At 41.9% G+C, this 26436-nt stretch overlaps 1 protein-coding gene across 3 annotated transcripts in view; it reads left to right on the forward strand.

Annotated features, from left to right (window-relative positions):
* Nucleotides 1-26436, forward strand: part of USP33 (ubiquitin specific peptidase 33) — a 399453-nt gene that overhangs the window by 42498 nt on the left and 330519 nt on the right. For 2 of the 3 annotated variants that reach the window (XM_069232248.1, XM_069232249.1), the window contains exons 3-5: nucleotides 11090-11143; nucleotides 11271-11333; nucleotides 20670-20813. The exons of the other annotated variant lie outside the window; for it this stretch is intronic. In XM_069232248.1, coding sequence (XP_069088349.1) covers nucleotides 11090-11143; nucleotides 11271-11333; nucleotides 20670-20813 — 261 coding nt within the window. The remainder of the gene's footprint in view (nucleotides 1-11089; nucleotides 11144-11270; nucleotides 11334-20669; nucleotides 20814-26436) is intronic. 3 annotated transcript variants of the gene reach the window in all.

The raw sequence follows: 26436 nt of genomic DNA on the forward strand, positions 1-26436 counted from the left end.
AAAGGATAGGGATGTGAAAGCAAATCAGAAGAGAACAAAACCAGAACCCCTAATCTCAGGCTTGCTGATTGAAGGCAAAGTAGACCCTAAAACAATGCATTTGATATTACAAAGACTTGATGCTCTTCTTGAACTAGCACAAGGAACAAAGGCCAACACTGACCTTACGCAAGCCAAGATTACATGTATGAGGAAAGACTTCAGAGATCTTATGGTAGGATAACAGAAGTGCAATTAAGAATTGGCAATTTGGAAAATTACGAGGCCAATATACAGAAACAATCCAACAAAAACCTTTAGCGAGTTGGCCTCACAAAATCTGAATATTTCGAAATATTCAAGAGCCTAATATGTGAAACAAATTCTAACCCACCTAAAATAAATCCCAAAGAACACATTGAATGACTGCAAGATAGGGATCTCGCAACATTACACTATGAACGCCACGGTAGGGGAAAAGATTTCTACTTATGAAAAAGATGAAAGATTCGAACATCTCTTTAGCTTTTGTTGGTCTATCCATATTTAGAGTAACCTACACAGGGAAAACAGTCATGTGCCCGAGAACCTTCTGCCCTAGAGACATTTCTGTAAAATATGTTGGTGCGCAATATGATTACCTAAGAGCCAAGATGGGACCTCTTTTTCATAGGTGTTACCAAAAACACTCAATATGGGTTAAATGTATTTTGTTGTTTAAATGTGTTCAAGTTGATTTATATAGTATTGATGAAGCTTGATTTGCCTGCTGTGATGTGTTAACTTAGGTTATATTACAGTAATCTGTGGTTCTAGAGACTTTGTAGAGCAGTGTGAGAAAAATGGCCCTTTTTGCATGCTCCCCACCCCCAGTTTTATTGTTGTGGTTTGTATGTGCTTTGACTCCTAAAAGTAGAAGTTGACTAATCCCTAATTGGCTAATTTTCTGTTTGTTAGGCTACAGTATGGGGTGCGAAAATACTCCCATACCATGAAATGTTAAATGTCACTTGTAGACTGCAGCACATATTGTGCTATCCACTAGTGTGACAAAGGGAAACATGGCTTCACATCTACCGTAGTAGCCTGACTGCTGCATTGTAAACCCTGCAGTGCTAACTGTTAAAAAAAACAAAAAAACAAAAATAAAAAGAAATTATTGACGGGTAAAAACCCATTTTGTATGTCTGTCTAGTCGCCCCTATAGTGACAATAGCCCATAAGCTATTTTCTCTGTGGCAGGCCTAGTTGTCCTATGTAGAAAATCAGAGTATTGATAATAATGCTAATACTGTATCTCGAGAATGAGAACTGCTAGATAAATAATTAAACCGTTATTTTTAACAGTTATTAAAAATCCAATTCAGTGGCGAAGTGTTTTTTTTTTTTTTTCTTTTTCTTTTTTCAGTATAAGGATTGTGTAGAAATTTTGCCTTTACTTGCCTGAACTATAAGAAGACTAATTATCATAAGGCGCTGCTAGCTCCCAGACTGCTCAAGCTTGAGAATAGGTGTGAAAGAGATGCAAAATTCCTACCAGGAGAAAACCACAGGCTCACCTGAATGGGCAGAGATGACTCTTCTGAACACCACAGAATATTTAGTTTGGGGCCTGTGGTCATCCTGTTGATACCATGCTGTCAAATTCTGCTTGACAGGGGCACACTTAAAAGGGAGGTAACAGGATTCCTAGAACGTTCTTGTGTATCCTCTGCCAGGTTGCTGAAGGACCCTGCTTTGGTCCTACCAGACGCCTGTCTCTGGCTTTGTTGTGTGTACAGTGCCTGCTTCAAACTGGATTTTAGTCTAAGTTTTGGGAGGATACTGGTAATTTCCCTATGATTCTCACACTCAGTCCCCCAGCCCAGGTTAATGTGACCAAACACTTTTGCCATCTTTAAAATGCCCAGGCACATGGCAATTTGGGTCTGTTTGCAGCAAGGCAAACAGGTATGTAGGAAAGTCCTCATTTTTGCCCTGGTCACCCCCACACTTTTTGGACAAGCACTGGTGGTTACTGACTCTTGGATGTGCCCTGGGTACTGCTTACCAGTCCCAGGGCCAGTGCTCTGTGTAAAATTGATATGCAAATTAGGCTAATTATAATTGGCTAAGTTAACCTACCTATAAGTCCCTAGTATATGGTAGGGCATGTAGGTTTAGGGACCACAGCATAGATAGTGCACCCATAGGTGCACTGCTGAGGTGCCCAGTGTCATTTTAAAGGCAGACCTGCCTTGCTGGCTGCTTTTAAATTAAATTTATATGCAAATTCGACTTTGGAATTAAAAGTAGTTCCAAAGTCTCAAACTACCTTATTTTTACATATAAGTCACCCCAAAGGTGTGCCCTATGTGCCCCTAGGGCTGGGTGCCATGTAACTATAAGCAGGGACTTTATAAAAATAGTTTTATAAGCCCTGGTGAGGTAAAAATAACCAAATTCGTTTTTCCCTCATTGTAGTAAATGGCCTTCATAGGCTAGAATGGGGAGACTTTATTTTAATTTTTAAAGTCTCCTTAAATGATGCATACCAAGAGTTTGATATCAAATTAATTGTTGTAATAAATCCCACAACTTCCAGTTGTGGGATTTAATATAACTTGTTCAGGTAAAGAGTTTTAAACTTTACCTGAAAAGTTGCCAATTTCAGCCCTGCATTGTTGTTGCTGATGTGCTCTGATTGGCCAGCCTCTAGCAGCCTGGCCAGGCTGCCTTGATGAGGTGTGAAGTGGCCTGGCTTCACACAAAGGAATGTGCCTGTGGGAGGGAATCTCCCCTCAGCAGATGGTGAGGCAGGAAGGGGGAGGGCTGCCAAACTGGTCTTCAAAGGCAGAGAAGGGCATTTCGAGCAACCAGCAACACCCCCACATTCTGCAACCCCGGTCAACTAGGTGCCCCCTGTATTAGATTAGGAGAGGGCAGGAGAGGGGTGTGTTTATGACTTTTAGCCACACCAGTGGGTGAGCTCAGCCAGATGTAACCTCCAAAAATCAGATTCAGCCATGATGGATTTTTGGAGAGTGTTGCCTCCTGGGATTGATTTTTGCCACACTTCCCAGGAAGTGGTCATCACAGGGGGAAGGATCCTGCACCTGATTGGAGAATCAGGACCCCCCTGCTTTTCACCCAGGAGCAAGGATAAAACTGGCAGACCTGCACCCACACCTCAGATCCCCATCAGATTCCAACAAGGAAGAACCAAAGGAGAAGAAGGACTGACCTGCTGGACCCCTGGCCTGCACCTGGAACCTGCACTCAGAAGGACTGCACCAGCTGCACACTTGGGCTTCACCACAAGAAGGACTTTGCCTGGCTTCAACTGGTTCAAGGAGGGACTCCCTGTTTGCTACAGGTGAAAAATTGCTATCCAGAGTCCCCTGCACCAACTCCTGAAGAAATCAGCCAGCTGGCCACTGGCCAAAAAGGAGTTTGCGCCAGGTGCATTCTGGGAGTTGTAGTCCGCACCCCCCAAGGACCATCTCAGAACTTCTGGACCCTTGGGGTGAGCTGTGGACCTTAAAAGAACCTTAAAAGGACATCTGGGAGAAGCCCCAGAAGTTTAGAGAAGTTTGGAGAACTTTTGTAAAAAAAAGCTCCATAGAGGGACCGACCCGCCACGGCAACTCTAGCCAGCTTTCCTCAACCGCGACCCGGCCTGATTTGCTGGTCCGTCCCGGTAAAGAAAATCTCCGGAAAAGAGACTAAGTCCGAAGGTAAAAAGTTGACCGGGACCTCCCAGCCAGCGTATCCGATGAGGGCTCCAGGGACGTCGGATCAAGATCCAGGTTTACCCCGGTTGAAGGATTTTCACCTCGAAAAAACGACTAAGTCCGAAGGTAAAAATCTCCACCGAGGATTCCCGCATCGCGTATCCGTAGAAGGGCTCCAGGAGGTCGGATTGGACTGGCAGGTTCGTCCCGCTGAAGAAAATCTTCGAAAAAGAGACTAAGTGTGAAGGTAAACTTGTAACCGAGGCCTCCCGCGGCCTGTAGCCGAGCAGGGCTCCATCGCGGTCGGTCTTAAACTTTGACTTTGCACCGGTCGAGGTGCAACCAGATGACCCGATTGGCGCTTTTGTTTCTAGGTGCTAAAAAAACAATAATTCTTAAAAAATTCATATCTCCGGTTCCCCTTATCCGATTTTATTCGTTTTTGTGTCATTTTAAAGATAAAAATATAATCTATTTTCATCAATTGGTTTTGGATTTTTGAACTGTTTCCTGTGTTTTATTTAATTACTGTTTTGTGATATTTGAATGCTTTAAACTCTGTCTCCTAAGTTAAGCCTTGACGCTCGTTGCCAAGCTACCAATGGTTGAGCTGGGTTTAATTCTTTAGATCTAACTGGACCTTAGTGGAGGATAGTGGCCTATTGCTAAGTGTAGGTACCTACCTGCCCTTACCAATAACCCATTTTCCAACAAGGAATTACTGAACAAATGGGTAGGGTAGCCCCCAGGAACTTTTCCCCATTAGTTAGGAGGTCCCCAGGAGTCACCCCACCCACTAGCTGTTGGCAAGCAAAAATGTGGCACCCCAAAGCACCTTCATTACAACACTGCTGTAGTTGCGAAAGGAAAGCAGTTGGACTGAACCTGCTGCACTTGGCATCTGTGACCTATGAGAAGGACCCAAGGAGGTTACAGTGCTTTATACTTGAAATCAAAGGAAAGAAATATCTCCGATGATCACAAGGCTGATACCCCCACCCCTCAGTGGCTACAGGAACTTATCAAAGCAGAAGAGGACATTCCTGTGAAGAATCGTAGCTGACTAGTGGCAACTGGACCTGGACTGGACTTTGCTGTTGCCTTTTGCCTCACAGTCTGAGACCCTCTGAGTGCTCCCTGTGAAGTCCTGGGGGCCTTTGAAGTGTGCTTCTGTCATTTTTGGGGGCATCAAAAGAAGTTTGGGAACTTATTTTTTCAAAATTCTTGATCCAGAGCTTTAAAGGGACCGAAATCGAAAAGTACCAGTCTGGAAGTTCCACTGATTTTACTTTAATTTGAGGTTTGTCCATTCAGAGAAGAGTTTTTACTCAGAAAAAAGACAATCTTCTGTATCAGTCTGGAACTTTGAGACTTTTTTTTAACTTCTCTGCTTCCAAGACCTGGAGGGGCACATCTACTTATTGTATGTGACCAGTGCTCCATCGCAGTCAGCCTTAAATCACACCCTGGTCCCAGTTTACTGTGACCATTGACTGCCATTGGTTGTTTGCACTTTTTTGGTTCTATTTTCACATATATGTTTCTATATCTTGTTTTCCTTGTTGATTTTGTTTTGTCATTTTGGTGTTATCTTGCTTATTACATTTTCTCTATTTTGTAAAGTGTGGTGGGATTTTTTTATTGTGTTGCTTTTTGTGACTCTTTTGAACTTCTAATTGCATTACACTTTTTTATTAAGCCAGTCTGCTCTGTGTCACAGCTACCAGGGGTGAGCTCAAGTTGTCATTATTGGAAATTGTGACTGGATCTAACAAGTTAGTGACTTTATTATTTGTTGTGGACTATGCTAATAATTTATACAAACAAGCTATGACCTTGCATCTTCATTATTATACCACACCTGTTTTACTGCATGCATATAAAACAACCTTCAGCTAGAAGGCTACTCACATCTCAACTGCAAGTGCAAAAGCACTGGTGACAAGACTAGAGTCATTGCCCTCTATGATAAAGCCATCAAACATGACTTCCTAAACAATAGACTATCAAATGATAATGCAAGACTATTGGGACTTGCGCTAGAAAAAGATAAAACTCTGCCTTAGCCTGCAGTGGCATTTGATGCAGAAAAGGTATTTGACGAAGTATCTTTCTGTGCTCTGCACTGCTTAATTTCTCAGTGGGTGAGGTAAGAATAATTCTCACTTTGTACAGGTTAAGGTTCATAGTGCCACTACTACCGTCTGAAGCAAGGCACACACCACAGAGGTCCTCTGTCATCTTAACTGTTTCTGTTGGCCATTGAACCATTACTTAAATCAACAGAGAAGTATCTCAACTTAAGTGGCATCCTGTTCAAATCAATACCAATAACGATGCAGCATATGTAGACCATATCTACGTTTTTGCACAGAAAACTGACACATTGATACAATCCTTGTTTGATAACATTAACCTGTATGCCAAGGTCCCTGACTACTCCTTAGATCAGGACACAACTGAAGTGCTACCTCTCAGCAGCTGGACTTAACCCTGATTTGCGAGCCTGGGCTAGAGTGGCAGCAGTAAATAATTAAGTATCTAGAACCATGGTTTGGGAAGAGCCTAGATGAATCCATTCATATAATGAAAAAACCTACATCTACTAAAATAAGATCAAAGATCTACTCAGCACAAAGCCAAAATTCACAACATGATGGGACCAAATAGCATCATAAAAATAAGGATTCCGCTGCGTGAACTTTTTAACTAGTGTGGTTTCTATAGGAATTTCAAATGCATTTTTAAAACTAATTGACAAATATATTTTCCAGTTTCTCTGGAAATCTAGAAATCATAGAAACGAAAAGTATTAACTGAAAACGATGGGATGTCTCAACATGCCCAACTTTCATTGATCTAATGCATCATCCCTCACACAACAGGATACATGCGGGTATGCTACAGATAACCATAAGTCATCAATATGACTACCCTTAATAAGACATTGTTACCCTTTTCCACTTGCCATCTACTCTACCTATCAAGTCAGTCTTGAACACTCATCCATCATTGCTATGGGCACGCTATTTCCCCTAACACAATTAGATAAGAGATGTAGGAGACCATTATCTTGACCTACCTCCATGTCATTATTTCATAACCAAAACATCAAACTCAAAATAAAACAATTTTTTGGAGAATTGGGCCACCATCAGGATCCCATTAGTGTCAGGGTCTGGCACTCAATTTTCCCCCAGACATTTACCGAACTAATCCACCATAAGACATGTACATTTCTCAAAATAAAGTCTGCAATCTTAAAAATGAACAAATCCAGACCTGATCTTTCTGCTACATTATCAAAACTCTAATCCAGGAGCCGTATTGACAAGATTGTACAAATTGCTATTCCTAAACATATCTAAACTAAATGATAGACTTTAAACAAGATCTGATGCATTCCGATCTCACAATAATCTTCCCACTATCTCTCATAAACCGTGGTATTCCATTTGTTACTCCTCACACATGTCCGATATCACCCCTGCTCTGGCTTAGTGTAGATGACCCACAGTGCCTGCTGTACTCCCAACAGACTATACAAATTTATCTTACTTGACAGGAAGTGGTGTGGGTACTGTGCAGGTGAAAACAGTTACTTACATCATTTGCTGTTTTTCTCTTTCTTACAATCACACGTGCTAGATACTGAGCGTCCAATTTAAACTAGACTTCACTATAATTTTTTTTTTTTTTTTAGGTATATAATGCATCTCCTTCCTGGCCTAGTCAGACTTATGATTGTTGGATTTATCCTGGAGTATGGGTGTTAAAGTAATATATATATTTTTTTTAGAAAATAGTTTAATACATTTAAATGTGGTGTATTCAGACTCATTTCCCGTCTCACATGCTGGCAGGATCTGTGCTTCACGATGAGAGCTGACAAAATAATATACCCACTTGATATTGCACAGCATCCTCCTCCAACCAACTATGAGACTAAGTGGAGATTTGCAGAATTTGACCCTTCATAACGGCACCCCAGTGTGTAACTAAATCTGACCACTCATATCACAGACTGCTATACATGAACTTTTTACCCAAACAGGTGTGCTCTCAAATCTTGTTTCTTTAGACAGATATATCAGTCGGTGCTGTAAACTAACATCACACATATCAAGTTCTTTCTCGTCTTTTTTGCTTAAGTAACTAGTCCCTTGCTTGCACAACATACTACTAGCTCTGGTATTGGGCATAGGAAAACAGGCTATTACAGAAAATGTGCTTCCATGTCCAATATAAAGTAAACAACTTAGTATTCTTCATATATTGGACTTGTTAACTTTTAGTTACTTATTAATTTTCAGTGCTGAATTGTCACTGAAATATATCTTGTATTGTGTGTGCAGATAATACCTTAAAATGCATTCTTTTGCAAATAAAAAAAAAACATTTGAAATTAAACAAATTATTTTTTTAGTGAAACTGTTGCTTACTGTAAAACAAACAGCATTGTGAATTGTACTGCGCTTCATTTGAAAGGTCTGAATCAACCTATGTCTTGATAAGGATTAGAGTGGTGAGGTATCTGTTGTCTATTCCCTCCTGCATGTCATCTACTCTTGCAGCACATTGAAGTGCTTTGGGCTGCAAAGTTCTCTGAATTCATATGGCAGCAACTTTAAATATGGCTGCCACGTACTGTCGTAGGCCTTGAGCCTGTTGTCTACCGAAAGCTTTAGGTTCTCCATGGCTAGGGTCTTCCAAATGTTTGCAACCTAGGTGGAATGTGTGGGTGCCTTGACCTTACCCACAGAGAGCCAATATTTCCTTCATAGCAGTCACAAGGGCCATCACCTGTTGTTTCCCCCTGACTAATTTTGTTGATCTAAAGAAGGAAATGGCTTGCTCAAAAGGACCACCCATGGTCCATGGGGAGCTGGCTGGAAAACTCTATTCACATAGTTGTTTACCATTTCCCAGAATATTCCCAGATTGGGGCATTTACTTTTAGAGGTGGAGAAGGCTCCCCACCACCTTGTAGCATCTCCAGCAAGATGCACTCCTAGAAACCTTTCACCTTCCCAGGCTTTCCTGGTGTTCTTTACTGATTGGCCAATACCTTTATATAGGATTTCTGTTAAGTGGACATCTGTAGCAAACTTGTGCGCCCTTTCTCTGAGTTTCCCCCCACTCTTTATTAGACAATACTTCATCCAACTCCTTCCCCATTTTCATTGTCCTGGGGTCTTATTCTGGGTTTTCTATTCATTTTCGTATAAGGTGGGTATTTGGTCATTGGTTTGAGGTCCACCTTTGAGCCGTTTCCCCTAGTGGTGTGAGGGTTCCCGAAGCCCCTCTTTCATAGACGGATGGAGAATTCAATGTCAGTTGATGCTTTTTTGAACACAAGTAAATTGTTAATCAAAAATGTATTGATTTTGACTTTTTTGATCCTTTTAGTATACTTCACCAGTCATACTCTACTGCTTCCGAAGCAGTTTCTGGGCAATCATTTTAGCCAGTCCTGCTATGGGGATTGTCTCTTGTTTGTAATGGTTACATTGGTCTATTTCTCCTGCATTGGCAGAGATCTGGAGTGGTAAGACTACTCTGCCATTGTGATCCCTTTTGATTCCTTCTATCCCTTATTAACATTACTGAAAATGGTTCAGCAACCACAGCAGGTGCAGAATCATTGCTGCTTCAATGCAAATCATTTCCTCGCTTTGATCACGTTATTCCCATTCTCTGTGTTCCCCACTGAGAACCGTGACTTCTTAAATCAGTGTCTACTGATTTAACATAACAACAATGTTGACCATGCTGTTTGATGTAAATAATAAAAAAGGATGATGAATGGAAATTATATGCATTGGGAAATTAGTGGCTCACTGGCCCTGCACTTCCTTTTAGGCAGATATGCATGTGTTTTTGGGAAAAGTGCTGTCACTCACAGTGAAAAACAGCCAGTGGCTGAAGAGGGCTCGCCCATTGCCTTATGTTGTCAAATGTGGTGGGTAGAAGGACAATATGAATGACCATTAAACAGACCAGTGCATGGTTAGGGCTGACTCGAAGTGTGTGTTTGTCCTGTGTGTGTCTGTGTATGTATTTTTTATTTACATTTTTGTCTGATTAAATATTGCTTGAGAGACGGCTAAAGCTGTTTATTGGCCATACCTAAAATTGAGCATGCCCCATGAAGAATGGTTATGCTTCATGCTTCTTCTGCCCTGGATTTAACTCTCTGAATTCTATAGCCTTTTCGTCTGATAGCAGAATCTATGTTGATTCAGAAATGGGTGGATGGGAGGCTGTACCACTCTGGGGGACTTCTACCTGGAGGGATGTTTTATTCCAGTGGCCAAGGCTGTGGAACCCTTTGCACTCAGCAAGGGTCAATTGTTACAATATATAAAACTCTACTGCGGCATAGGCCACCTTTCCGATTGTCCCACCCTCTTCTAAGACGTTAACCACATTGCTAGAGATGGCTGGAGGCTGAAGTTTAGTTTCACATCTTTACAGAGCGCTATGCGAGGCACTCCTGGTGGAGTCTCGAAGGTCATGCCAAATAGGAAGGGATGATAGCGGAACCAATATTAGGGAGGGATTGGATTTGTATTCATGAAGGGTTTCGCACTGAAAGCTCCAATGCCAGATTTAAATTAATTCAATATAGCTTTATTCATCAAACCTACCTCTCGCCCAAGACTTTACTTATTATCTACCCTACGCATCCCGACCCGTGCCCAGGTATACACATGATTCTTGGATTACACAGCATTATTGACGGTTGATCTTGGAAAACATCAATAGGGCCTCTGGGTGGCAGATACTGTTAGAAATGCACTTGGTATTGGGTCTGATCCCGTCCCCCTCTGCTAAAAATCTTAGCAGGAAGTTTGTTATGAATAGCAATGAAGTGGTTGAGTGTTGACCCTCCAATATTTATAGACTGGATCAGAGAAGTCACTGAATGGGTTGTAGCAGAAGAAGTCCTTATGAAGAATGTTCGCATTGATGATAAATTCGAAGACAACCTCAGAGCCTGGGCGTCTATGCTTGCTGACCTGAAAGGTCCCCCACAGACAAGCCCCTTGAGGGAGGACCCAATTGAAAATTGGGTAGACATGCTATTATTTAATTTCTTGCATACCCTTTTGGTCATGTAAGACATTAATGTACCTGTATAATTACACAATAGCAGGAGAGAAGTGGGTGGTGGCTGTTAATTATGTTTGTATGATCTTATTGGTGAAATGCTTACTCCATCTGTGTTTGGACCTTGATGTGCAACAATATTATTGCTTATCTGTTTTTTTCTCAAAATTCAAAAAAGATCATTTGTTTTAGAAACAAATATGAGTATGCTTGTAAATTAAACTTTGCCTGCGCGACCACTATAGTTCAAATCAATAGTTCTTATTCCCTTTTTTGTTTGTTAGGGTACTTGTCGGGACTGCAGAGTCAGTGGACCAAATCTATGGGCATGTCTAGAGGTAAGATGCATTAAGAATGTATTCACCATTGTATGTGGCTGTGGTGTTTGCTTCTAGAGGTTGACCTACTCTTAATATTGTTGACGTAATGCAGCCTCCTAACATTGTATTACTTTCATTGGTGTAGAAAGGATGCTCCTATGTTGGCTGTGGGGAGTCACATGTGGATCACAGCACCATACATTCTCAGGTAAATATTTGTAACTTTCGTTTTACCTTTTCATTGTTGACAGCAAATCATTGACCGTTTGTTTCTGTGTGATTTGTCTTTGGTTTTAGTGGCACTCTTCAGATTATCCACTCTGCAAACCTCATCCGATCAGTAAAAGGGATTTTAGCAAACTTAGTTTTTTTGCTGTGAGTGCCCTTTAAAGAACCTACCTACTGCATATAGACTCCAGCGAGGCTAGGTGTTTGTGGGCTGTATAAAGACTGTTTATTTACACTCTTTAGCAGTTACGGTGAAAATAAAATATCAAACCCCAAATGTTTATTTTTTTGTATTACTATTTTAAACTTGCTTTCTCACATTGTGTGTTGTGCTGTGGTCAAAGAGGCCTCTCAAAATAAGAAAAATGTAAGTTTGCGGTGTACGAACATACGATTTGTAGGAAAGAGGAAGGAGCTAATGCAGTTGTCTCCTTTGACTCGACTATGATGGATTAATTAATTATTTAGTTTATTCATCGGTAGGCTCACACCCTTTCCGGAGTGCTGATGTACTCTCTTGAACATGAGCAGCCTGGCTGCTGTCTTCAACAATAGACGGTCCTCCTTCCAGCATCATGTGGAGTAAGGCGTTGCTGCAGTGGTGAGGAGTACACAAAGGAGCATATCGCATGCAGGATTCTTCCTGGTTCCTCCAACATTTTGTGGGCTTCACTTTGCTTGAACGCCATGGCTTCTTTGTTTGATTTTGAGACCCCAGTATTTATATCACTGAGAGGGAATACGAAGCATTGTGCATCATCCATGTGCGGATATGTTACACCTCGCTTGGAGATGCTCATTGATTGAGTTATATTGGTCTCATATTTTGTGATCTCAACAAGATGGCAGAGTGCGACATTCTTCCTTCGCTATTAGCAGTCCCGTATCCTTGTATATAAGCAAGAAGAGGAGTGGCACTACACAGTGGAAGAGGTTTAGCTCCTTGACCAAAAGATTGGTTGAAGGACATGGTATTCCGTAACCAGAATGCTGAAACATATTCTGTGACTCTAGCCTCAACATCGTGGCTGAGAAACAAACATATTGGCCCCTCTACTCAAATACTTTGCAAGTGAGGCTGCTTTAGAAGGAGGGGAGGTACAGAGAGGCAAAGTGGATCTGAGGAGGCTGGATGGGGTGGACATATTCTACATAAGCTTGTGTTCGGAAGCATGGAGAGCTGATGATGATCTTGGGTACAAAATGCTTGGTGAAGTCACATTAAATAATGTTTTGACGGAGCGACTGGCTGGTACGAGGCGAAAGAGTGATACGTTCGCAATAAGTTGTAGACTTTATATGATACACTGAAATATGAGCGAAGCTTTAACACTCTAGCATAATGAACTCTTAAGAGAACTCTGGTCATGAAACGCATGTAACATTAATGCATGGCTTTGGGCTCTACTTGTTTCCCTGTTATTGTGATTGTTACTCAATGAGAAGATAAAGAAGAAAAAAAAAAACAGCCGGTTCCATAACACACCTGCTCACAGGACAGTAGTTACTATTTTGAAGCAAGCTTATCTGGGTAAAAGTGCAGACGTTTTATCACAAATGTATCCATCAATTTCCTGAATAGCTCTGTTAAAATGCTTAAACTGGATCAGGCTTGGGGTATTTATTTTAAGTAATCCAGTTAATTCATTTCTGGCAGTCTGGACACGCTAGGATTGTAGAGGGAAAGAGTAATGCTGCTCTTCCGGTGCCCCATTGATGGTGATTGGTCACCTGTTGTAGGCTGGACTATTTGTGAGGCAGCAGCATAGCAGAGGCATTTTAACAAACGTTAATACAACCACTAAACACAAATGACTATTGTTTGCTGTGCTCCTCTGAAAACCTGTTCTGTTCGGGACATAAAATGTGATCGTGGTTAACTGAGTAAACAAACTAGAGGATATGTGAGTACTACTGCTACTTTCAAATGGTTACGTATTCTCAAATTAATAAGAAGCAGAGGTAACTCTACTTTTCAGTCTAGCTTACTCCCTATTGCAGGTCCTGGTATTAAATTAAAATAAATGTATACATTTCGGATTAATACTTCCTCCTGCAAATTCCTGACCTGTTGACTATCCCTTGTTGTCATATTGCAAGACTAGACCAAGAAGCTTTGATGTCTCCGGGGTCAGTACAAAGCTGTGGAGCCACAATCAGTAACCCCCTCGAGGGCATACACGTCAGTTAGCCTTGTTCCACGCTGTTTGTCTCAGATCCGAAGTACTTGCTCCTTTGTTTAGCATTTTCCAAGTAGATGTTCTCTTATACATTTTAATTGAGTGCAGTGCTAGGGATGTCTCGGAGTAATCCACCGTGCTTGTTCTGTTGCTGAGGGTATGATTTAATGTGCCTCTGTGGTCTAAAATAATTTATTTTTTTTCTGAAAAAGAAAGCTATAACTCTTTAAGTACACATATACAAGTACACAATTCACATGGTATTCATATACAACTCATTCTGGCCCATATCAGCCCCACTGTTTGCCCCAGATTTTCTTATGTTTTTGGTGCACCCCCTCGCCCCTCAACCTAGATCCTCCACTAATCCAAGGAGAGAGACTTGTGGTGACGATTCAGTGGGTCGCTCTAGTATCTGTGAAATGTACTATCACCGGGCATGACCAGACCACAAGGAAGAAGTCTGCATCGTCCACCCTGCACCGCAAACACGCAGGGAAGAGGCGACTTTAGGGCACATCCTCGGCAGGTTCAGATAAGTGATATACAAGAAGTTCATTTGTATTAAGCGAAACCTAGAGGAGATTGCCAGCTCTCTCTGTGCCATTAGGGCTTCCTTCGACTTGCTGTCCTCTAGGGGGCCCATCTAAGATTCACATTTGGCCCTCACTGGGGTGAATAGGTCTGGTGAATTAACGACTAAGTATTTGTATATGCAGGAAATACCTTCCTGCTCCAGTGGTACCATCAGCAATTGTGCACAGTACGTATTATCATGGTGAAGCTGTAGGAACTTCTAAAATTGGGAGCATTGAAGGTTGAAATCTACCTGCAGTTCCTGAAAGGACCACATATGAGAACCCTGCAATGCAGTGTCCAATCTAGAAATGCCAATAAGGTCCCACCTAGTGAAACCCTCCAGTCTTGTAATCCTTCCCACCAACCTACCCCTCCAGTGAGGTGTCTGCAGTGTAATCTTCTTGTCCCACCTAGTCCAGTGCAGTGCCGACCTCCGCACTTGGTTTACCGCCCTGAAAAGTTCCAATAATGAGCAAGAAATGGATGCACCATAGAGCATGTTGACGATATTGTCACCGCCTAGGAAAGCTACCACGCTTTAAAAGGTCAAGAATCACCCTCAGCTAACCCCTGCTTACCGCCTTGGTAGCTTGGCAGAGAAGTAAGCTTAACTTCAGAGTGCTAGGTGTAAAGTATTTGTACCAACACACACAGTAACTTAATGAAAACACTACAAAATGACACAACACAGGTTTAGAAAAATAGGAAATATTTATCTAAACAAAACAAGACCAAAACGATGAAAATCCAACATACACAAGTCAAGTTATGAATTTTAAATTTTTTACAGCTTAAACTCAAAAATAGCGCTTAGAAACAAAAAATGCTTCGATGAGGTGTTAACACTGCGTCGTGACGGAGTCGTTCCCAACAAGCCGACATCAGCCGCGCCAGACACGGAGTCGCGTAGACCCCCAAGTACAGTACCTTCAGTGAAGAGTGAAAACAAGCCGATGAGCAAAGTCGGGGATCGCAGGGTCTGTACGAAACGTTGAATCCGCGCACTTCGAGCGGCGTCGGTCACGACGTGGTGCAGCTATTCCACGGAGTCGTGGACTTCAGCGGGCTGCAGCGGTGTCGGGCCTGCGAAGATCGTCGCGTTCCAGCGAAGGTCACGGCGTCGGGTGCAGGCGGCGTCACCGGATTTAGCAGCAGCATCGGTCCGAAGTCGATTTTCTTGGATTTCCACCAGCTTTCCTTCCAGGGGCCCTGGAACTGGATAGGGCACCACTTGTCAGAGCAGGAGTCTCTCCAGAGACTCCAGGTGCTGGCAGAGAGAAGTCTTTGCTGTCCCTGAGACTTCAAATAACAGGAGGCAAGCTTTAAATCAAGCCCTTGGAGATTTCTTCGCAAGATGGAAGGCACACAAAGTCCAGTCTTTGCCCTCTTACTCTGGCAGAAGTAGCAACTGCAGGGTAACTCCACAAAGCACAGTCACAGGCAGGGCAGGGCAGGGCAGCACTTCTCCTCAGCTCTTCGGTTCTTCTCCAGGCAGAGGTTCCTCTTGTTTCCAGAAGTGTTCTAAAGTCTTTGGGTTTGGGTGCCCTTCTTATACCCAGTTTCTCCTTTGAAGTAGGCCTACTTCAAAGTAAAGTCTCTTTGGAATGTGAAATCCTGCCTTGCCCAGGCCAGGCCCCAGACACTCCCCAGGGGGTTGGAGACTGCATTGTGTGAGGGCAGGCACAGCCCTTTCAGGTGCGAGTGACCACTCCTCCCTTCCCTCCTAGCACAGATGACTCATCAGGAAATGCAGGCTACACCCTAGCTCCCTTTGTGTCACTGTCTAGTGTGAGGTGCAACCAGCCTAACTGTCAAACTGACCCAGACAGGGAATCCACAAACAGGCAGAGTCACAGAAATGGTGTAAGCAAAAAAATGCTCACTTTCTAAAAGTGGCATTTTCAAGCGCACAATTGTGAGCTCAGAGACCCCAAACTCCACATTTCCATCCGCTCCCGAAGGGAATCTACATTTTAATCAGATTTAAAGGTAGCCCCCATGTTAGCATATGAGAGGGACAGGCCTTGCAACAGTGAAAAACAAATTCAGCAATATTTCACTGTCAGGACATATAAAACACATTACTATATGTCCTACCTTAACCATACACTGCACCCTGCCCTTGGGGCTACCTAGTGCCTACCTTAGGGGTGTCTGACATGTAAGAAAAGGGAAGGTTTAGGCCTGGCAAGTGGGTACACTTGCCAAGTCGAATTTACAGGTAAAACTGCACACACAGATACTGCAATGGCAGGTCTGAGTCATGATTACAGAGCTACTTATGTGGGTGGCACAACAAGTGCCGAAGGCCCACTATTAGCATTTGATTTACAGGCCCTGGCACCTCTAGTGCACTTTACTGGGGACTTACTAGTAAATCAAATATGCCAATCATGGATAAACCAATCACATACACATTTTGTAAAGGAGCACTTGCCCTTTAGCACTGGTTAGCAGTGGTAAAGTGCCCAGAGTAAAACAAATAGCAAAATCAGAGTCCAGCACACATCAACAACCTGGGGAACAGAGGCAAAAAGTTAAGGGAGACCACGCCAAGGATGAAAAGTCTAACACTCATTCATAAATCCGGATACTTGCTGCAATCCAGCATTGTTGCATCTCTTTGAGGCAGAGCTGTCACAGTGACGCTCTGTTAATCGCTTGTTGGCGGTCCTCAGTTCCATCCTGACTTCCCTTACGCTTTGAGCAGCCCATGCATGCTTATAACTCTGTTATCAGTAGGAAGTTTGTTGATCTTTCACTTTGAAGTGGGACGTTCCCACCCCAGCATATAGAATTGCTGTCTTCCCAGAGGATACTACTGGGTTTCTATGGACCCCACATTCACTTCCAGAAATGCTTCCAGGTCGTGTGGCAGGTGATAAGTGACTTCCCTGTTTGCTAGACGCCAACTGCTTAGCCTCCAAATTGTCTGAATCTGGCTTGCCCCACTAGGACCAGCACAGGTCCGAAATCTCCCAGGGTAGGATAAATGCTCCTGTCGTAAGGAGCAAATTTGGGGTTGGTAACAAAAGTAGATCAATGTAGGAGCTAGTTTTATCAGCAGCGGAAGTATGCATATATTCTGTTGCCATCAGGAACCAGGTGCACAGCACATAACAAAGCTTGATGCTAGATGCCAAGCTACGAGATGTGATTCTGCTCCCTGGGCAGTCCTCATTGCCTTTCAACAATCTCAATGGGGGAACATCACCATATTAAAATTGCCCCCACAATCGTACATCGTGTAAGAGCTGCAGCATCACAGGCTTTAGTGTACCTAGAGTCACACCTGTCAGTTGTGGGAGCACAAAAGCACTTACCAGATTATAGGCCTGTCTTGCGATCGCCCCCCTCAACCGTTGCATATCTACCCTGCGAGTTCTATGCTGTCCAGGATAACAACAAGGGCAAGCGCCTGTGAATTAGAGTATTCTGCATGGAACATACTATAATACCCTTATCTGGCCAAGGGTGGGCATTTAGTGGCCAACAAGTGGGTTTCCTGCAAAAGAACGACAAGGCCCTGTTGCTTTGTAAGACATTGAACGTCAACCCATTGGCGTTCCATATCCTAATCTTGAGGCCTAACATATTGGGAATTGTGACAAGAATATACTTGGCAGGACGGCTCACAGTTCCTTTTTTGGCGTCCTTACAGACTGCTCCGTTGCTTAACTAAATATTCTTAATTTCTTTCTGCAGTTATTGTCAGATTTTCACCTAAAACATGTTAGTTTTTCCCCGTCATGCTTTAATGTTTTAATGTGTCCATTGTGGGTAGGGCCCACGTTTTCCATGTTCATCCGTCAGTAGTTCAACAAGTCCAGCTTTTTGCATTGCATTCTGGGATTTGTAATCATATTTATTTTATTAAAAAATCAAGACTACAAGTACTAGAAATGCAAAGAAAAAAACCTATATACAAATAAGCTATTGGAACTGTGATCGTAAATGAACAAACGCTTTCTTTTCTTTTTTCTTTTTCTTTTTTTTTAAAAGAAATTTCAAACAAGCACTGTTCTTTATTTTTAACATTGCATTACTGGGAAAGTGCGATAAATAGTTACTGTTACATGTTTTTTAACATCCTTATTTGTTTTTTAATATTTTTTTTTCATCCCAGAAGGATCATGCAGATTTCATAAATTACAGTTATCCAGTACAAACATATTACTCTATTTGATCATGGTCCATATTTGATCATGGGCCATCTTGACCGAAAAACTGTAGTGTACAATGTTTATTTTGTAGTTTCTTTATTCACCGTGTTTCCAATTTATAATGTTATATTGCAAATTCCATTCACAGCAAGGGGGAAGAAATCTTCTCCATATTTGTGCAAAGTCTCTTACGTTCGTATTTAAGTGTATGCTTCTTCTTTTACCCTTTCAGGGCCCAAGGTAATCCAGAACCATTACCTCTTCTCCACGTTCATCATTCTCTTTTGTACATGTCACATAAACCGCAAAATACGTGCAGAAGTTGGAAAGGAAGAGATAGTGGGTGCATTGGTTGAAACTGGGAAATAAAGGCATAAGTAGGGATTAATTTATTAGGGAATTGACAAGATTAGAGGTACTAGGATATGAAGGGGAAAAAGATACTAAGGTATATGTCACACCACATACTTAGTAGCACAGTAAAAACAGCAGATCCCACAAAGCATGGTGCAACAGTGCAGCTCTATTACCCATCTTATCGCTGCAATCATATAGCCTATAATCTTCTTTTGCATGCCCTAGTCCGTTTTTACCAAAATATTTGGTATGATTGAATAAAAATAACTAGCAACGTCCATTAGACCTAGTGTGAGCCAGTTTTGGTTAGAACTGCCTGCTATCCTCTTTTATGCACTCAATGTAGGGGTGATTTTTGACACTAAGTTGTCCTTAGAAGCTCACGTTAATAAACTAACTGCTACATGCTTCTTCATGAAGAAGGCATTAGAAAATCATTCCCAACTGCCTAGCTCTTATAAGGAAACACTAGTTCAGGCTCTTAACATTGCTAGGCTGCACTTCTGCAATTCCTTCGTCGTAGGTTTTCCTTCCTTATTTTTACATAAATTGCAGTTTTTATAGATTGAGGCCACCAATTTCATCTTGGGTCTCTGTAGGCAGCCCTGCCAAGTGTCAGGCATCTCGCGTTTAAAATAACGCATTTCTGGACATTTTCCCGCATTACCGCAATGTCTGAGAATGTATTGCAAAAATACTGTGTCCTGAAGTGCGGTAAAACCTTTTGTTCCAGTTTCTCAAGCTCCGAGTAGTGTTTATCAATGGCCACAAGGTGGAGCTGGTGTTCAACGGGTGATATAGGATTCTCGATATACTAAGATATTTATATGGTCCCCTTCTCTTCATTGCTTGATTTTTGTTTGCGAGAAAGTGTCACTCATAGTTGTTGAAATCTCACTTATAATTACACTGAAATTATGAAAATGTCACACATAGCAATCTGAAACCTTGGCCGCTATGAGTAGGAACACTAGTTTCTCTTACCTCCTCTCCTCAGATAATTGGCTACCTATGTGAAAGCCCTGTATCTTTAAAGCTCAGTTTTTCTGCTCACAGGTGGTCGGTGCTTTTTTGTTTTTACTTCACAGCTAGAAATGACCCCCTATTAGTCATTTGTGCAGAACCAAATTTCTGGAAATTTCACTAATTACTAAATAACATTTGTTCCTTTTGTAAATTGTGTCTCTCTCGTGCAAGAACACCCGATGGGCAATTGCACACTTGATAAATTAAAATAAAATAAAAATAAAAAAAAGCTCTCGGAGCAGGTGCATTGCTGAGTTTGGGGCATTTTGGACACTGTGGGCCTGATTACAACTTTGGCGGAGGGGATTACTCTGTCCCAAAAGTGACGGATATCCCGCTCGCCTTATTAGGAGTTCCATAGGACATAATGGACTCGTAATTCGGCGGACGGGATATCTGTGACATTTGGGACTGAGTAATTCCCTCCGCCGAAGTCATAATCAGGCCCTATGATTCTTTTTTTAATGTTGTTTGGAAACTATTCAAATGAGCTTGCAAACGTTTTCTGATGGTGCTCTGGCAGTAAAACAGTCTCCAGTTCACCCTACGTTTTTTTTAATTTTTATAACTGGTGTTTGTAAAAACGGAAGCATGGTGGTTGTTATATGGGAATACGGTTTACATTAGTTATTAATTAAAACGCCGCAGGGCGGTAATCCTTCTAGTTTAATGGGCATAGCCTTTACTGCTTTATTATTTTTGGAGTTCAGACCAAATACAGTTAAAATATTATTAAAACAGTCTGGGTAGATTCAGTTTATTTTGCTATGGCCCTCACTTATTCTCTTTGTCGATTTAAATGTGACATGCAATAGTTGGTTCTCTCAGCAATAATTTCCAGATGAAACGGGTAACTGTTTCCTTGCTATCTTAAGGTAAAGCTTTCTGAAGATCGTTTCCAAAATATTCAGTATGCACTTGACGCATGTTAACAAACGAGCTTTACAGCCTGGTTTTATTTTACCCAAAGTAATGTCTTTGCTAATGATTACATTTCATTTCTTTTTAAAGGACACAAAGCACAGTCTAACTGTGAATCTTACTACCTTACGAGTATGGTGCTATGCATGCAGCAAAGAAGTGTTTTTAGAAAGAAAACTGGGATCGCCATCTGAAGTTATAAGACATAATCAAATGAAGGAAATGTATGTACAGGTATGTTATGTTATTTCCAGTTGAAGGTTTGAAACTCTTCAGCTTTTATGTTTTAGTCTTTATAACATGACTGTCTTTAGCTATTGCAGCACAAAAGGGCAACTAAAAGGGTACATTATTTTATCTTTCATGGCACGTCACCAATAGTATACAAACTGAGTATTCGTGTTCAGGCAGAGTTTCTGGAGCATGAGTGAATATGGTGATGAACCATAGATAACGCCTCTTTTTAAAACATTCTTAATATGCCTACGTGCAGGTGATATTAACCTAAATTGATTACCTTTTTTTTTAAAGCATACACTTATGGTTGGGTATTAAACCAAAGTAGTATTTATGTTATGGCCTGATAAACAGTTCAGGTACAATACATCATTACAGTCCAATACAACTCTGATGTAACTTAAGTATCATATTGATCTTTGGTCTAAACATCCCTCCCGCCCTTACTATATATGTCATAACTGGCCTTGGGCCATTTTTAATGATTTTGCATTCGACTCACCTTCTGCAAAACATAATTGTTCCTCCAATCACTGAGATCTTTCATCTCTTCATTGTGCTGACACTTTGCATAGGCATTTCTTCAGCCAGAAGCCATTCCGTTAAATCTTTAGGCCATCCCTCAAATAATGGCCCTCTAGATTGCACCTGGTATATGGCCATGTATTCTCATTTTTTCTAATTTCCATTTCAAAGGACAGAAAAAGTAGAAGAGAATGCAGTCGGATAGTTGACAGTCTTAATAAAGCTGAGAAGGAACTGCATTGCTTAGCGGCGGCAACGTTGATGTCTGTATTGTGCCAGCTACTGTAAGCGGGATCTCCAACGTTCAAACATCTTCTAAAGATTCTTTTTTACTCAGTATCTTGTAGTGTTTAGTGACTATTCTAGTATTGAAGTGCAATTTTTCCTCCTATGATTACGTTTTGTCTTACATGTCTGTAAACACAGGCACCATGATATCACAGTTTGTGAAGCATCACCGTTGTGATAGGAAGTGTCTCGTGTCTTCTTGACTAGTGTACAATGAAGAAGTGCTAAAGTATGCACTTTAAAAGAGTTAGGTAGCAAGGCAACCTTCAATATTCTTGAAGATTCGATGAACTAGAGGCAGGGTCAGAATAAAATAATTCCAAGTCGCATAACGGAGGCGATCCTTCCATCTTGGAGCTTGCTATCCATTTTCAAGACTACCTTAAGGAAGTCTGACAAATGTTACTGCAGCTGAAAACAGAATTGTTTCCTGCATTCAGAATCGGGACAAGTGTCAGTATAGCACTAGTTGATTTATCTATTTGACAACAACGCCTGACACCTGTCGTCCAGGCAAATATACTGTTGTAGATTATTTGCACTACAATACCAGGTCGTTTAAAAACTCTTCAGCATTGCTCTGTGTCCTAACAATGGCTGTTGTTTGTTCCCAGCCTTGTTTAACAACCGATGGAAACCCTCCGGACATCTACCACTGTTAAGATGGCAACGCCTCTCCTGGTGATGAAGTGCAAGCCTTTACAACAGGATCTATTTTTGTTGAGGGAAGAAAAACCTTAATCAGGTTATGTCATTGTAGAAATAGTGAAAAAGAGATACTGTTCATTTCCATCATCATCCATCCCTTCGGACAGTCAGTCCTTCCAGATAAAGACAGCAGAATATTAAACCTCGTGGATTGAAAAGTCTGTGACATATCTACCAAAACGTAAAGACAGTTAGTGCTATGATGTTAATTGGCTGTTAGCCACATTTTCCTCTGCCAGACTATTTCAATATTGGCTGATGATCTACCTGAGGATTGAAGGCTACTCTGCCAAGAAGTTATTAACAGGACTGTCTTGGTTTCTTATCAGGTGAAACTGCACAGCAAAGATTTCCAATTTGGCAATTTATTGCTACTGGTTTGTGTGTCTAACAGTACGCCATCATTTTCGGTATGTGGATGTGAGACATCTGAAAAGAATCCAGTCTGCAGCTCATCAAAATTACAAATTCACTCAAAGTGATAACATGTTGGCACACCACTATGGATTATTGTGAGAGATTCAACCCTTATTGCTCAAGGACCCCTTGCAGAAAGCTTCAATAGAAGCCAGGACAATGTAGATAACATGCTTTTTTGTGTAAAAGAAAAGGCCAGGCATGCACCTTGTCAAAAATCCTGAAAAACGAGAAGCTTAAAATGATCCCTTACAAATTATTATTTCATCTCTTGTATTATGAAAGTGTCTGTAATCTGTGGATCTAGAGGATGCATTGTTTTTACAACCCAGTTCTACAATCTGGAAATTCCCAGGGTTTAATATCAGACTGAATTATAAACCGATTTACCTTTTTATTCTGAGAAGTCTAAGAATTGGCATAGCCCAAAGTTTTGTGTATGATAAGTCCTTCACAGTGAGTTTCTTTGATACTATATTCTGTCATGATCCAAGGTTATGACAAAATATTCGGCACATTTTTGCTCTTTCTTTCATAAACTGAAATCCCACTTGGAGGGATTTGTTACCTGAGCCCTCCAGATGGAACGAACCAACAGACAGAACAAACCAATAGACAAATCAAACCAGCAAGCACAACAAACCAGCAAGCACAGCGAACCACAAGACAAACCAACAGAACCGATTAACAGGCTGGACAAAAGAGAACAGATTGGACAAAGGAGAACAGGCTGACCAGACGGAGGGACCAGACAGCCAGACCAGTGAGAACTGACTGACGGACAGACGGATCAGAACAGACAGGCGGAACAAAGAGACAGATATATGGACAGACGGGCCGGAATGAAGAGGCTAATGAGCCTGGACAGAGAGACGGATGGACGGAGAGACAGACACAGACACAGAGAGACGGACAGACACAGAGAGACGGACAGACACAGAGAGACGGAGAGACAAAGACACGGAGAGACCGAGACGAACAGACACGGTGAGACGGACGAACACGATGAGACGGACGGACACGGAGAGACGGATAGAGGCACAGAGAGACGGGCAGTGACACGGAGAGACGGGCAGAGACAAGGAGAAAGTGAGACGGATGGACAGACACGATGAGACACGGAGAGACGGACAGGAACAGAGAGACAGACGGACAGACAGGAACGGAGAGAGAGAGAGAGAGGGACAGACTGGAAGAGAGAGAGAGAGAGAAAGATGGACAGACAGGAACAGAGAGAGAGAGAGAGAGAGAGAGAGACCGAGAGACGGACAGACAGAAAAGAGAGAGAGAGACAGACAGGAAAAGAAAGCGAGAGACAGACTGGCTGGCCTGAACGGAGAGAAAGAGAGAGCGCGAAAGAAAGAGAGACTGACTGACTGGCTGGCTGGAACGAGGAGCGAGAGATAGCAAGAGACAGACAGACAGACAGACAGACAGACAGTCTGACTGGCTGGAACGGGGAGAGAGAGAGAGAGCGCGAGAGACAGACAGACAGACCAGAATGGAGAGAGAGACGGGCCGGAACAGAGAGAGAAGTTGGGGTATTTCAGTTTATGTTGCCAAATTGATGTCATATTTTCTTTGAACATTGCTGACTTGATGAAAGGTCAGCTATAGACACATGGCATTTCACTTTTTTGTTTTGCCGTTCTTTATTTATTGAAGCATCACAATGCATTACAGAGGATGAAACATAGGAGAATGAGTATAAGACATCAAAATATAATGAACTAAACCAATACGTGGTCGTAAGGCACAAATGGCATTTCACTTTATGATAACCCTTCATATGGAGATTTGACTTTTAGGCCTCCTTTTCAAAGTTCTTATAAACCCTTAGCTGAAAAGTCTTCAAGCATTGCTTTATCCCTCGGACGAATATGCAATGTACCGAGCCTCCCATCTGTGGAAAAGTTAGTAAACCAGATACGGGACTAGAGAGGTGAAGCAGTCTTTTCTAGTATTCATTGGTGCTGGTTGTTGCGTGTTCTTCAACAAGACACTAACCAAGTTAACTATTACAATGGTAGCCACAGAAAACAGTTGCACCTCCAATATGATATATTTAGGGCCCTGTGTTTCATTGTGTATTAAGCACTCTACTATACTTTCTCCCTGCTGCCCTGGAGAGCAAGTTGAGTGGCCAGTGTTTTGAGCATTCGGATTCATGACTAAAAGCAAGAATGCCAGATCTTATGAACTGGTTTGTACATACATGGCATATCCAAAAAGCGAAGTAACAAAATACAAAGATAAATAGTTGTGCACAGTCTAGTAGTCATTGTTAAGACATAAATGCATGAATTTCTTGACCACTGTTTCCTGAATCTCAGCTATAAGATAATCGAGTCAGCCAGCATGCGGTTCGTCTTTCGGAGTTCAAGTATGTTGTAAAGGTTCAAGAAGATAATTTCCAATGGTTTGAGGGGGGGGGGTAGGTGAAACACAGGTCCAACCTAGTGTGGGGATCATTTTTTAGATCAGTAAATAGAAAATATTCACTGGAACAGATGTAAATACTAAACAGTTTTGATATCGTATTGACAATTTGTAACACCTGATTGACATTCAAGACAAACGGTTGCTGTTGGTACTCATGCCATTGACGTGTATCAGTTAGACAGTTCTCCTGAAGAATACTTCATTTCAATATGTCCTACAACACTAACTTAATTCAATACCACAGGTGATAAATTGGGTGCAGTGTGTTCGTGAGATTTGGCGGAATGCTAGATTAGCGTACCAGAACTTTGGTTGCATTTATAACCCCTGGCCTTTATGGAAACATACCACAACCATACTTTTTTTTTAACATCTACACATTATGAGTTTTCTTTCCCTGAGGACCACACCTTCCTTGACCTGACTGGATAGAACAAACACATTAAACTTGATATTTGTCAGACTTTCAGTTTTTCTCTCAAAACCGGGTAATTTCCTTCTGTCTTCCTCGCTCAGTAACGTATCCCTGCCAAGACCAGACCCATGTCTCTCTTCCTGCTACTTTGCGGAGTGTTGGGTTTCCACTGGTTTTTGAGCAGGGATTCACACACTGGACAATTTTTTTTTTTTTGATGAGATGATCATCAATATGGGATATCTGCAGTATTTGAGCATGGGTTGACCGGCACCCCAGGAAAATCTACCAGCCCTGGATGTTTCTATAAAGTAGACACTCTAGGGAAGCCAGTGTGATGTGGCTTGTAGGAATCAGAGCACATTTGATTATCCTGATTGCCCTGTAAATGTCGGTTTTGGCAAAAGAAAACACAATTTCTTCACTTTTCTGGGAGAGAAGACTTGAACTTTTGTAAAGTTCAGTCATCCATCTTTTCCAAACTCATCCTGATGTGGATGGACCTGTTGCACAAGACAGAAATAAGCCAAAACATTGACTGCGGGAAGACCTTGATGATTTTACAAAGACTTTGGGCCAGATTTACTAAAGTGGTGTGGTGCTGTGCATCCACACGCTGTGTCAGTTTAGAAATGCAGGGATGTGCTGTATTTACTCAAATACAGTATACCCCTGTGGTTCCCCCTTCTCCGGCAGCTAAATTTAGCTGCCAACGTAGGCATCCTTGCACCGTGGTGCAAGGGTGTCTCCATTGAGTGTATTGATTGTTCATGTTCATGTGCAGGAAGGTGTCCCTTCCTGCACATAGACAATCTACGGTGGCTA

Source organism: Pleurodeles waltl, chromosome 4_2, assembly GCF_031143425.1.
Source record: "Pleurodeles waltl isolate 20211129_DDA chromosome 4_2, aPleWal1.hap1.20221129, whole genome shotgun sequence".
NCBI lineage: Eukaryota > Metazoa > Chordata > Amphibia > Caudata > Salamandridae > Pleurodeles > Pleurodeles waltl.